Here is a 13,386-nt window from a genome sequence, read left to right as displayed (position 1 = left end):
AAACATGTAAACCAATACTATATATCTTTTATAGATAATTACATCTGTAATAATATGAAAACATGCCTAGGAATGATAAACACCAAATTCAAGATATTGGTGATCTCTAAGTAGGGAGAAGACTAAAATTGTGGAGTACATAAAGGGGTCTTGATTATATCGATAGTATTTCAGTTCTTCACATCTGAGGCAATATGGCACAATGTTAGGATTCTGTAGAGCTAAGCAGTGAGTCCATGATTGTAATGTTATATTCTCTGTAATTTCTATTTGAAATATTTCATAATATAAAACAAAGTATATTTGAGGCCAGTTGTGGCAGCTCATGTCTGTAATCCCCACAATTTGGAAGGCTGAGGCAAGAAGATCGCTTGCATCCAGGAGTTTGAATACAGCCTAGGCAACAAGGTGAGTCCCCTGTCTCTACAAAAAATTGAAAAATTAGCTTGGTGTGGTAGTGTATGCCTGTAGTCCCAGTTACTTGAGAGGCTGAGGCAGGAGGATTGCTTGAGCCTGGGAGGTGGAGGCTGCAGTGAGGGGTGATCCTGCCACTTCACCCCAACCTGGGCGACAGAGTGAGACCCTGTCTCAAAAAAATAGAAGGTATATTCGATCGAAGTTTTATATTCACAGTAAGCAATAAGAACGCTAGGGACAGAGAAGAGTGGATATTCTACCTAAACACTGTGCTTTCATTCCATCAACAATAAAACGTCCAGAAAAGGTAACAAGTGATTCTAGAAATTCATTAGTTAGACAGAATCTCCTTGGGGATGATTTAAAGAGGAAAATGTAAGAAAACCCAGCAAGACTAAGAAGAGTCCTCATGTGGAAAAACCTATACTTGACAGTTAACAGGGACAGATCATCCTTACCAGCCTGGAGGAATATTGCAGAAGAAAGAGCCCAGGATCTTGAATACTGTCTTATCTCCTGTATTTACCACCATTTCCTCTCTTGCTGAATATTCCTAGAAAACGGAGAGGAGTTTGTCACAACTGCCCTTTGATGATAGCCATGGAGAATGACAGAGGCCCCAAGGTAGTTGGCATCAACCTCATCAAAGACCGAAATGCCAACAAACAAAAATCCCTCCAGTAGGCAATGAAACACCACAAAAACAGCAGGGGCTATAGATGATATAGCAAGGGCTATAGATGGATGAGGTTGGACAAGTCATTTAACCTACATGAGTGTCAGTTGCCTCATGTGTTTGTTGTGAGGAATAAATGAAATAATGCATGTAAAATACCTGACAGGTAGAAGTCACTGAAGGGAACAGAAGTTTCCTTCCATCCCCCTAAGAAAAGACGGAATGGCCAGAATCTCCCTAGCCAATTAGTACTTTAAAGGAGAAATCAAGAGAAAACACTACTTCTTGGATATTTTGGCTAAGTAGTCATTTGAAGTACAGTTGACTGGTTATTTTAAGTAGCATCTCATGAACTCTTCCCAATCATAGGCTGGCTGTGTAGTTTTCTGAATTTTGCTCTGGCATTATTCTTTTTTTTTTTTTTTTTTTTTGAGACTCTAGGCTGGAGTGCAGTGACACGATCTTAGCTCACTGCAACCTCTGCCTCCCAGGTTCAAGCAATTCTCCTGCCCCAGCCTCTCGAGTTGCTGGGACTACAGGCATGCACTACCACATCCAGCTATGTTTCATTTGTTTGTAGAGACAGAGGTCTCACTTTGTTGCCTAGGCTGATCTTAAATTCCTAGATGCAGGTGATCTTCTTGCCTCGCCTTCCAAAGTGCTAGTGCCAAATTAGCCACCACACCTGGCTACTTTTTTGTATTTTTTTTTTTTTTTTTTTGAGACGGAGTTTCACTCTTGTTACCCAGGCTGGAGTGCAATGGCGTGATCTCGGCTCACCGCAACCTCCGCCTCCTAGGTTCAGGCAATTCTCCTGCCTCAGCCTCCTGAGTAGCTGGGACTACAGGCACGCGCCACCATGCCCAGCTAATTTTTTGTAGTTTTAGTAGAGACGGGGTTTCACCATGTTGACCAGGATGGTCTCGATCTCTTGACCTCGTGATCCACCCGCCTCGGCCTCCCAAAGTGCTGGGATTACAGGCTTGAGCCACCGCGCCCGGCTCTTTTTTGTATTTTTAGTAGAGACGGGTTTTCATCATGTTGGCCAGGCTGGTCTCTAACTCCTGACCTCGAGTGACCCGCCAGCCTCGGCCTCCCAAAGTGCTGGGATTACGGGCATGAGCCAGGCTCTATTATTCTTAACAGTATTTTATCTTATGAGATAGAAGCCAAAGATGGTTTAGTTTACTGATTCTGCAAGTGCTGTTTCTATTAATTTCTTGACATAGTCCAGTTTCTATGATGGCTGAACTCTTGTTAATAAGTTTTGTCTTTCTGAATTCTGCTGCTCCATAGGAAGATTGGAGGCTGCAAAAGGCGGCCATGTAAAATCTTTGCATTTATAGTTTAATAAAGAGAACATTATAACACTGGAACCCTATATTTTAAATGCAGAGCTCTGTGTTTATTATTTCTCCTCCCCCCTTTGATTTCTTTCTGTAAACTACAGTGGTGTGTGTGTGTGTGTGTGTGTGTGTGTGTGTGTTTGAGACATTTGTGTCACCTCCATTTCCACCCTTCACCCCAAGTGGGACTCAGGGTCAGCCCTCACTGTACGTATTTTGTGGTCAAATTGACTGTAGGCTACTGAAATTGTTTTTTTTTTTTTTAATTGGGGCCTTTACTGGCTCGGCATGGTGGCTCACACCTGTAATCCCAGCACTTTGGGAGGCCAAGGTGGGTGGATCACCTGAGGTGAGTTTGAGACCAGCCTGAGCAACATGGCAAAACCCCGTCTCTACTAAAAATACAAAAATTAGCCAGGCGTGGTTGCACATGCCTATAATCCCAGATACTCGGGATGCTGAGGCAGAAGAATTGCTTGAACTCAGGAGGCGAAGATTGCAGTGAGCTGAGATCGTCCCACTGCACTCCAACCTGGGCAACAGAGCAAGACTCCGTCCCAAAAAAAAAAAAAAAAGAAAAAAAAAAGGGTGAGGCCTTTCACAATAAGTACCCACAGAAGCTTTAGCCTCTAACTACTTTTTTTTTTTTTTCTTTTTGAGACAGAGTCTCGCTCTGTTGCCAGGCACCAGACTGTAGTGCAGTGGCACAATCTCGGCTCCCTGCAACCTCTGCCTCCCGGGTTCAAGCAATTCTCCTGCCTCAGCCTCCCGAGTAGCTGGGACTACTGGCGCACGCCACCACACCCAGCTAATTTTTGTATTTTTAATAGAGACGGGGTTTTACCATGTTGGCCAGGATGGTCTCGATCTCCTGACCTGGTGATCCGCCCGCCTCTGCCTCCCGAAGTGCTGGGATTACAGGCTTGAGCCACCGCGCCCGGCCCTAACTACTTTTTAACTCAGAGCTGTGCATTACACACTGACCTTCTGGAGGACTCAAAGATGGATGCCTTTCCTTTCACATTATTGGTTGATGGACCAGTGGCACCTAAGGAAGAACTACCACATTTTCAGGGTGTGTGAGTCTGGACTGGATCACAAGAAATAGGAGAAAAGCAGTCAAAGAAGGTGATACCAAATCATGGCAATTCTGGTAGATCTCTAGCTCAATGATCTAGAGGTGGAGGCCATTTTACCTTTTGCTCGGAGTGGCGATAGCTAGTGAGAGGCTTGCTTACTTCCTCATAGTCAGACCAGCACTAAACCATGCCCCAACACAGACACTTGAGAGAGAGGAAGACTTCCTCTTGTACAAACTGGATTTGTTCTAAAACAGAAAAAGAGTAGAGGCAGCTTCCATAAGGACCGGTCTTGTAGGAAGTAAGAGCAGGGGCCAAGACTGAAACAGATGGTAGGTCTAAGCAGGGAATGTATCCACCAACAGGCTGCAACAAAACTAAAGGTAAAATGCTGCCTGCGATTTACTCAGCTAAAAGAAGTATACCAGAAGTGGTTTCTTGGGATGCTTTTGACCCCATTTACTGGTCATGGTACTCAATTTGTTTAGGGCTTCATTTTTTATCCCATAATTTGAGTCTTTGATTGTGAAGAGGTACTTAATTATAATTTTCTACAGGAACAAATGTGGTATGATTACAGGGATCTCATGAGTTGGTAGTTCCTGAGAATAGAATAGTATTATTTGGTTACCACTACTCCTGAGTAAATGCATACTTGTAATGTTAAAATGAACCTCTTTGAGGTTGGAGCTAAAACTGAGTGTTAGAAAGGACTGATTGTTTGTAAACTCATCAATTTGTCACTCCAGTGAGAGACCATTTAAACCATGGAGTCAGGGTATGTGGCAGGATGGAGAAAAAGATTTGTGCACTTGCCCAATTTTTCTCAAAATCTAATTTACAAAATATTAAATTAATCCACCTCCAGAAGATAGTGACATACACATGGTAGATAAGTGGCAAAACGATTGTCCAGAACACCCCTGGTGCTCCTTTAACCTATTTTTGTCTCCCCAGTATGAGAATAGAACCTCTTACACCACAGGAAAGAGCAAAATAACAGTGTGCATAGCCCCCAGGTGTTGATAAAATTCACTCCCTTGCTTTCCTACTGTGAGCAATAATCTACTTAAAAACTACAAAAAAACTGCTGACTGTATTCATTCTGTTTCCATAGTGTCACCAAAAGCATAAGGAGTTTACTTCTTTTTCTTTTTTTTCTTTACTCAAATGCCTTAGGGGAAGGAGTTTACTTTAAAAAAAGATCCCACCTCCCATAGGAAAAACCCCTACCTCTAAGAAAACTTGAGTGGAGGACTGGTGACTTTTCATTACTTACTTCATGGTTTTTTTGTTTTGTTTTGTTTTGTTTTGTTTTGTTTTGTTTTGTTTTGAGACAGAGTTTCACTCTAGTTGCCCAGGCTGGAGTACAATGGCACAATCTTGGCTCACTACAACCTCCACCTCCCGGGTTCAAGCAGTTCTCCTGCCTCAGCCTCCCAAATAGCTGAGATTACAGGCACTCGCCACTAAGCCCAGCTAATTTTTGTATTTTCAGCAGAGACAAGGTTTCACCATGTTGGCCAGGCTGGTCTCGAACTCCTGACCTCAGGTGATCTGCCCGCCTGAGCCTCCCAAAGTGGTGGGATTACAGGCGTGAGCCATGGCATCCGGCCTAATGTTCTATTTTTATGACAGCATTTATTTTCACTTTATCTTTCCAATGAAAGTTCAGAATTAGTAATAATATAACACTGTGCATAAACTGTAAGTGAATAACTGATATGAAGTGTTGCTTGGTGTGAATTAAAAAACCAATGGTGACTTTCTGGGACTTTATTTGCCTTTCTGTATTTCGGTTACCTAAACTGAATCCTTCTGGAATATTGTAGGTTTGGGGAGGCTAAATAAATTGCATTTCATAAATGAACAGAGGTGGCATCTATATCAGAAAGACAGTTGCATTACTTTTGCATGATGCTGTCTAAAAGAACTTATTTAAGCTATATGGGGAAAATGCCAGAAAACAACAACTACCTCCCCACCAAAAAAATTATGTTTTCAATTTTAGAACAAAGCTTCTATCCTTTGTAGCTCAGTCAGTGAATGTGGGCAAAATCAGTTGGGCGGCAGTTAGTGTGTGTCCATAACTGCAGGTGCAGCCTCCATATCCTTATTAGTCCCCTTGGTTGCAGACCCCAATGGGACAATGTTTGAAAAATTACATTCGCTATCTAGGAAATTGGGAACTGAAAGTTCAATATCTGCCTCAGTGGACTTCTGGCACCTGCATTATCCCTTCTGGGGATATCAAGATCAACAGCTGCACAGATACTTTTGCTTTTCACAGATTCTACATATATCTTATAAAGGTGAATAGTGTAAAGCTACCTCTACACCTTACCAAGCACACAGGTATGTGCCATTTAACATTTAGACCATTCCATTGCCTTTTTCAAGAACCCAGTTTATATGAGCTCACAATATCAAACCAATCCCCCCAATTCAGTGTGCATCCATTATATCTGAAACCTGACAGAGGTGGGGGCTGTGGGAGGAGGGTGGTAGGAAGAAATTATTTTGTTAACTGTGCACATTTTTGTTCCATTTGAAACTAGGTAGCTAGGCTGAGGGGGAACCAAGAGGGATGAGGATTAATGTCCTGGATCCTCAGGAACTTTCATTATCAAAAGCACACAGGTGAGTTCCAGAAAGAAGCTATGGCAGCAGTGATTCTGGAGAGCATCTTTCTGAAGCGATCCCAGCAGAAAAAGAAGACATCACCTCTAAACTTCAAGAAGCGCCTGTTTCTCTTGACCGTGCACAAACTCTCCTACTATGAGTATGACTTTGAACGTGGGGTAAGTTTCTCGACTATGAAACCTGAGTTTCAAGATTTCAAGGACTTGGACTTAGAAATTCCTAGGGGAAGAGGTAAATTCTCCTTGGTAGGAGGAGTGGGGTATAATGGACCTAAGTCCCTTCAAATTCAGCAAAATTTTTCCTAGTCTATAACTAGCTAAAGTCAGAAAGTCAAAGGTCCTAAGAAGCCACAAGGAAAATGTTACCATGGAATCTTGCAATTAATGAGTACTCATTAAATGATTGTTGAGAGTGAAATGGAAGAGCTGGAAATTGCTTCCTTATTTCCTATGAAGAAGGCACCTAAAGTCATTTACTCTTCTGTAGTATTTGCCCTCCATTTGGTAGTCAAAGACTAGATTTATAGATCTGGAAAGTTTTCCTCCCCACCACCAAATGACAGGTCCTGATGTAGCCTGTGCGTGCTACCTCACTACGTTGAATGATTAGATAACAAAATCTAATCATCTGGTTGCTTAATCCCTCTTAATCTTTCTCCATTTTCTTCCTCATTCTATTTCGCAGAGAAGAGGCAGTAAGAAGGGTTCAATAGATGTTGAGAAGATTACTTGCGTTGAAACAGTGGTTCCTGAAAAAAATCCTCCTCCTGAAAGACAGATTCCGGTAAGAAGAGACCAATGTCAGAGAGGGGAGCAGCAGATTTTAAGAAATGTGGAACATTTAAATTCTCTGTAAATACGGTGATGCTGTGCAATGTGGAACACAGTCAAGTTTCCTTTTAAAATTATTCATTCTACCACATATTGGTTATAAAGAATCTTAGCTTCTTTCTTTTATATTCAGAACATCTCACTAAGCCTGGAAAATTTGTCAACACAAACTTTAAAATGATGCTATATCAAGTTTTCTTTTTTTTATATATGCATTTTTTTCTTTCTTTCTTTTTTTTTTTTTTTTTTTTTGAGAAGGAGTTTCGCTCTTGTTACCCAGGCTGGAGTGCAATGGCACCATCTCAGCTCACCGCAACCTCTGCCTCCTGGGTTCAATCAATTCTCCTGCCTCAGCCTCCCGAGTAGCTGGGACTACAGGCGTGCGCCACCATGCCCAGCTAATTTTTGTATTTTTAGTAGAGACGGGGTTTCACCATGTTGACCAGGATGGTCTCGATCTCTTGACCTTGTGATCCACCCGCCTCGGCCTCCCAAAGTGCTGGGATTATAGGCGTGAGCCACCGCGCCCGGCCTCTTTTTTTTTTTATAAGATGGGTTTTCACCATGTTGGCCAGGGTGGTCTTGAATTCCTGACCTCAGGTGATCCACCCACCTCGGCCTCCCCAAGTGCTAGGATTACAGGCGTGAGCCACCGCACCTGGCCTATATCAAGTTTTCAAACTGGTCAAAGATCATTGGTTTTATTCCCTCAGTTGCCAGGATCAGACTTACAGACTTGAGTAAGTCTGAATGCCAGAATCCTAGGGCTTTGAGTCACATGAGATTCTTTTATATCTTACTATTTATTCTCTTCTCACTTTCCAGAGTGAGTGGCATAAAACCTACTGACTTTTGAGTTGACTTTAAAAATTTTTAAATATATATATATATATATAAATTTTAGTATTTTTTTTTTGAGACAGAGTCTCACTCTGTTGCCCAGGTTGGAGTGCATTGATACCATCGTGGCTCACTGCAACCTTTACTTTCTGGGTTCAAGCAATTCTCATGTCACAGCCTCCCGAGTAGCTGGGATTACAGGTGTACACCACTATGCCTGCTACTTTTGCCTTTTTTTTTTTTTTTTTTTTTTTTAGTAGAGATGGGGTTTAACCATGTTGGCCAGGCTGGTCTCGAACTCCTGGCCTCAAGTGATCCACCTGCCTTGGCCTCCCACAGTGCTGAGATTATAGGCGTAAGCCACTGCATCTGACCATTTTCAGTATTTTCTTGATTATAAGAGTAATTCAATATTTTTTATAGAAATTCTGGAATATATAAAAAAACACGAAAAGACTAAAATGATGCATAATCCCATTACCCAGTTAAAACAACTATTAACATGTTGGTGCACATAGACTTACAGATGTTTTTCCCCACTAAGAACACATACGCATACACTAATATATATGTTATATATTCAAAACATAGACTCATAGTACACATCTTGCTTTGTAACCTACTTTTCAATGTAACAATATGTGGGAAACTTTTCCCCATGGCAATAAATATTCTTTAATAATATGATTTTAATGACTGCATGGTATTCCCTATTATGGATGTATTGTGATTTTTTAAAACTAATCTCCCATTATTACACATTCATTTTGTTTCCAAACTTGATAATATAAACCATGTTGAGAGGAACAAACTTGCAAACATCTTTCTGTACTTTGTTAATTCTTTTTCTTTCTTTTTTTTTTTTGAGACAGAGTCTCGCTCTGTTGCCCAGGCTGGAGTGCAATAGCATGATCTCAGCTCACTGCAACCTCCGCCTCCAGGGTTCAAACGATTCTCCCTGCCTCTGCCTCCCAAGTAGCAAGGATTACAGGCATTCACCACCACGTCCAGCTAATTTTTTGTATTTTTAGTAGAGACAGGGTTTCTCCACGTTGACGAGGCTGGTCTGGAACTCCTGACCTTGGGTGATCCACCCGTCTCAGCCTCCCAAAGTGCTGGTATTACAGGCATGAGCCACCGCACCCACTTCATTCTTTTCCTTATAATAATTTCCTAGAAGTAAAATTTTGTTCTTCTCTTTAAGAAAATCTGTGCACTTTGGTTATTTTTATCTTTTTATTTCATTTTCTAGAACTGGAATTGAATTTCATACACACCTACAAACTATATATGAGAATGTTTCTGTACATTTTTTCCAACACTTGATACTTTATTTTATTTTTATTATTATTATTTTTTGATATGGATTCTTGCTCTGTCACCCAGGCTGGAGTGCAGTGGCATGATCTTGGCTCACTGCAACCTCCGCCTCCCAGTTCAAATGATTCTTGTGCCCCAGCCTCCTGAGTAGTTGGGACTACAGGTGTCCACCAGCACACCTGGCTAATTTTTGTATTTTTAGTAGAGATGGGGTTTCACCATGTTGGCCAGGCTGGTCTCTAACTGCTGACCTCAGGTGATCCACCTGCCTCAGCCTCCCAAAGTGCTGGGATTACAGGCGTGAGCCACCGTGCCTGGCCCAACACTAGATATTTTACATATTAGTACCGGGCGTGGTGGCTCACGCCTGTAATCCTAGCACTTTGGGAGGCCGAGGTGGGTGGATCACCTGAGGCCAGGAGTTCGAGACCAGCCTGGCCATCATGGAGAAACCCCATCTTTAAAAAAATAAAAATAAAAGAAATAAAAAATAAAAAAATAAATTAAAGTTATTTTACATATTAGTTAATTTGATAGCCAAGAAAAATAGCATTTCATTGCTATCTTATTTTGCAATTTATTTTACTCATAAAGTTGGTCTACTGCTCATTTATATTTTATTTGTGAATTGCCCATTAATTTTTGGTCCATTTTTTACATTGAGATATTTACCTCATTTCTAATACTGTTAAAGATATCTTTTTTTTTTTTTTTTTTTAAAGATGGGGTTTCTCCATGATGGCCAGGCTGGTCTTGAACTCCTGACCTCAGGTGATCCACCCACCTCAGCCTCCCAAAGTGCTAGGATTATAGGCATGAGCCACCGTGCCCGGCAAAGATATCTTGATATAAGTATTAATCCTTTAACTGTAATGTATGTTGAAAATATTTTTCAGTTTATAATTTATTTTTCAATTTTGTTTATGATGCTTTTTGCCATCTAGGATTTTAAAGTCTATGTAATCAAATTAGTTCACCTTTTTCTTAATGGTTCTAAGCTTTATCATTATGTTAGAAAAATCTTGCCTCCCACAAGTTTATATAAATAATCATTTATATTTACTCTCAGTCATTCTTAGTTTCATTTTTTATATCAAGCTCTTGAATCCATCTGGAATTTACTTTGGTGTATGGCATAACATAGCTACCTGACACCTCTCCTCCCCACAATATTAGTGGCTAAACATTTGTCCCAACACCAATTTTTTAGAAACCTCCATTTTCCTAATGATTTGAAATACCTGAGGCTCTTCTGACTGGGTATGTGCTGAGTCCTATTGGATATGTGTCCATATTGGCCTATAGGAAGCAATCACTAAGAATCTTCATTGTCTGTGCAGGAAAAACTTCTGAAGCAAAAGGATTTCCAGTACCTAAGGAAATCTAGAAAAGAGCAATGCATCAACCAATAACTATTCTTTCTTATTTCATTACAGAAAAGAGGTGAAGAGTCCAGTGAAATGGAGCAAATTTCAATAATTGAAAGGTTCCCTTATCCCTTCCAGGTGAGTTATTTTCTCTCACCAACTCTTGAAAGGCCCCTGTAATACAATCAGAAGGGGTGGTGTGGTACAGGGCAGAGGGAAGTCTATGAGGACCCAGTGAATAGAACTTGAGGTGGACAAGGATGCTGAACCAAGAAATGAGACTGGCATGGGCTGAGAATGTTTGCTTTTCTATTTACATCATCTAATATAGTTTCTATTAGTCTCTATACCTCAAAAAGAATACATAGCAGCATGAATTGTATTATAGTGTGTCTTGTCTATGATAACTGCATTGAGAAAGATGCCCTGCTTGTTGAGTGAGCAATTCACTTCCTTCTGGTTCTGACTATCTGTCTAATGGTGGTCATGTGGGTTGAAAAGACAGAAAAAGGGAGTAGTATTAGGAAGTTCAGTATGAGGAAGACTTATTAGACTTATGCATAAACCTAAACCTAAATTCTGTTGTAGTCTGGAATCACATGTGCATCTATTTGGTAGATGTAGTGTAATAAAAGAGAGCAAGAACTACAAATTTGATCTTCAGTTTGGCTTGCTGACATCCTGAGAACTCTGTAGGCCACATGTCATGAATATAGCAGCCTCTGCAACAGTGAAAGCCAGAAAAGGAAGTGGAAAGTCTCAGGGGAGGGGGCTTTCTGTCATGGATTTATGAGCACAGCAAGACTAACAAGCAAAAAGAAAAATGTAAAAGGATCTTGTTCATGTCCCTGATTATATCAAAGTTACAAAACCTTTCAAAGAAGGGTATTTCAGCCACAGTTTTTACTACCAATGCCTTTCAACTAGATGACATTCTTTGGCTGCACTAGTGAATAATGCTGAACAGCAGATAATTTTAGATTAATTTATATTTTACTTTAGAATTTATTATATGATGTCTATAAACTCTGGGAGGGTTGGTACCACATCTTATGTATTTCATGCATCTTTGTAACACCTAGCATGATGCCTTGTACATGGTATATGGTCAAAAAAGTACTATTTGACTTATGATATTACTTACCAAATACCTTACCCTTTTTGAAGTCTGTTTGTAGTTCCAAATTTGATTTATTTTTGCTAATATTGGTGAAGGGAGGCCACTAGGTAGTGGAGATGGTGGTACTTAGCCATGAATTAAAATTTTATTCCATATTATTCAAGTGAATAACCCAAACGTACTAATCAAGAGTTAATTTATATAGATTATCACTTCAACTCTCTTCTATACAAAGTCGAAGTTTACTAATAAGATAAAATACCCTTTGTTGGATAAACAAAAATCTTATCTCCAGCAAGGGCAGATGGAAACGTTATAAAGCAAGTTTATGCACAAATTGAAACACAAGTCAGGATGACCTAAGGGTATGAAAAATTCTAAGGCTTTGAAATGCTACATCTCTGGACATGAAGAGTTCAGGAATCCTTCAGTTAGTTCACATAACCCAAACACCATTGCTGACTCAAGATTCTGCCTTTCTTTGTTTTCTACAATGAAGATACAAAGTTGTCCCCTAAGATTAGCGCCTTCAAGGTCTTTCTCCTTTTTTCTGAATCCTAATTGCTCAAGTCTGTGTGTTCATTGACCCAGGTGGTATATGATGAAGGGCCTCTCTACGTCTTCTCCCCAACTGAAGAACTAAGGAAGCGGTGGATTCACCAGCTCAAAAATGGTGAGAATTGGAAAATAAATGTTTCCAAAGAAAGAGAAAAAGGAAGAAAAGCTGGATGGGAGGAAAAGGAAAGAAGGAAGAGAGAAATGAGAAAGGAGAAATGTAGAAAGAAAAGAAAAAATGGATATAAGGGGAGAAAAGGAAGAGAGAGGGAGGGGAGGAGGGAGACAGGAAGGAAGGAAGCAAGGAACAAAGGAAGGGAATGAGGGAGGAAGGAAAGACAAATAGAAAAGAAAGAAACAGGAAGGAAGTGTGTATTTTGTTATAATATTAGTAATACAAATGAACTTAGTAATCCATCATATGAATAAAAGATAATATGTTAGACTAAGAGTTTCGACTCAGTTCTACTACTGTCTCTCTAGTGCAATTTTGTAATTATAGGCACCTCTATTTCTCTATTTATTAAAAAAAAAGTCCAATTTTTTACACTGAATACAAGGGTGGTGTGGCATTCAGCGGCTATGCAATATTTAGAATCCTAAGTATAAAATACCTAGCTCCAAAAAATAAATAGATGATGTATGACAGTGCTTGAAGTCAGAGTCAGAGAACCTTGTTTCAACCCCTCTTCTACCACTTACAAACTGGGTGATTTCTGGCAAGAAGGCCAACAAGCTTCTTTGATGCTCAATTTCTTCTCAAAGGGGAGTAACGGTAATGAGTGCCATACCTACCTCTGGGGTTGTTGTAAGGATCAAATGAAGTAATAATATATGTAAAAGCACATGGAAAACTGTAAATCACTATACGTGAAAGCGCTGTACATGTCTTTGTTGTGGATAATTATTTCCCAAGGAAATATTTTGTATTCCTTGCTTTGTAAGGAGCTGAACTTGAACAAAGTTTCAGCATTTCACATCAACCATATAGTGTGTTCAGATAAACTTGACTGCAAATGCTTACAGCACAGGATGCATGCACACATATTTGCGTGTATATATAGCCACATGTCAAGTGTCTGAGAGATTAACTGGTTGAGTTGACATCAGGAAAGGCTGCCTAGAGAAACAGGAAGGATGGCAGACTGATAATGGCATGGTTGGGTTATTGCATGACAGCCCTTTGTGTTAAT

The 13,386-nt window shown here is 40.2% G+C and overlaps 1 protein-coding gene across 5 annotated transcripts in view; it reads left to right on the top strand.

Moving 5' to 3' along the window:
• Positions 1–13,386, top strand: part of BTK (Bruton tyrosine kinase) — a 38,812-nt gene that overhangs the window by 5,793 nt on the left and 19,633 nt on the right. Inside the window, exons 2-6 of one of the 5 annotated variants that reach the window (XM_032257802.1) lie at positions 5,809–5,873; positions 6,152–6,319; positions 6,846–6,944; positions 10,588–10,656; positions 12,230–12,311. In XM_032257802.1, coding sequence (XP_032113693.1) covers positions 6,179–6,319; positions 6,846–6,944; positions 10,588–10,656; positions 12,230–12,311 — 391 coding nt within the window. In that variant the 5' untranslated portion in view covers positions 5,809–5,873; positions 6,152–6,178. Of the gene's footprint in view, positions 1–385; positions 409–5,696; positions 5,874–6,151; positions 6,320–6,845; positions 6,945–10,587; positions 10,657–12,229; positions 12,312–13,386 lie in introns of those variants that run through there. The other 4 variants (XM_032257801.1, XM_032257803.1, XM_032257800.1 and 1 more) reach the window with 4 other exon arrangements.

Source organism: Sapajus apella, unplaced genomic scaffold (assembly GCF_009761245.1).
Source record: "Sapajus apella isolate SASKATOON/1434 unplaced genomic scaffold, GSC_monkey_1.0 scaffold98, whole genome shotgun sequence".
Taxonomy (NCBI): Eukaryota; Metazoa; Chordata; class Mammalia; order Primates; family Cebidae; genus Sapajus; species Sapajus apella.
This window is presented reverse-complemented; position numbering and strand designations above follow the sequence as displayed.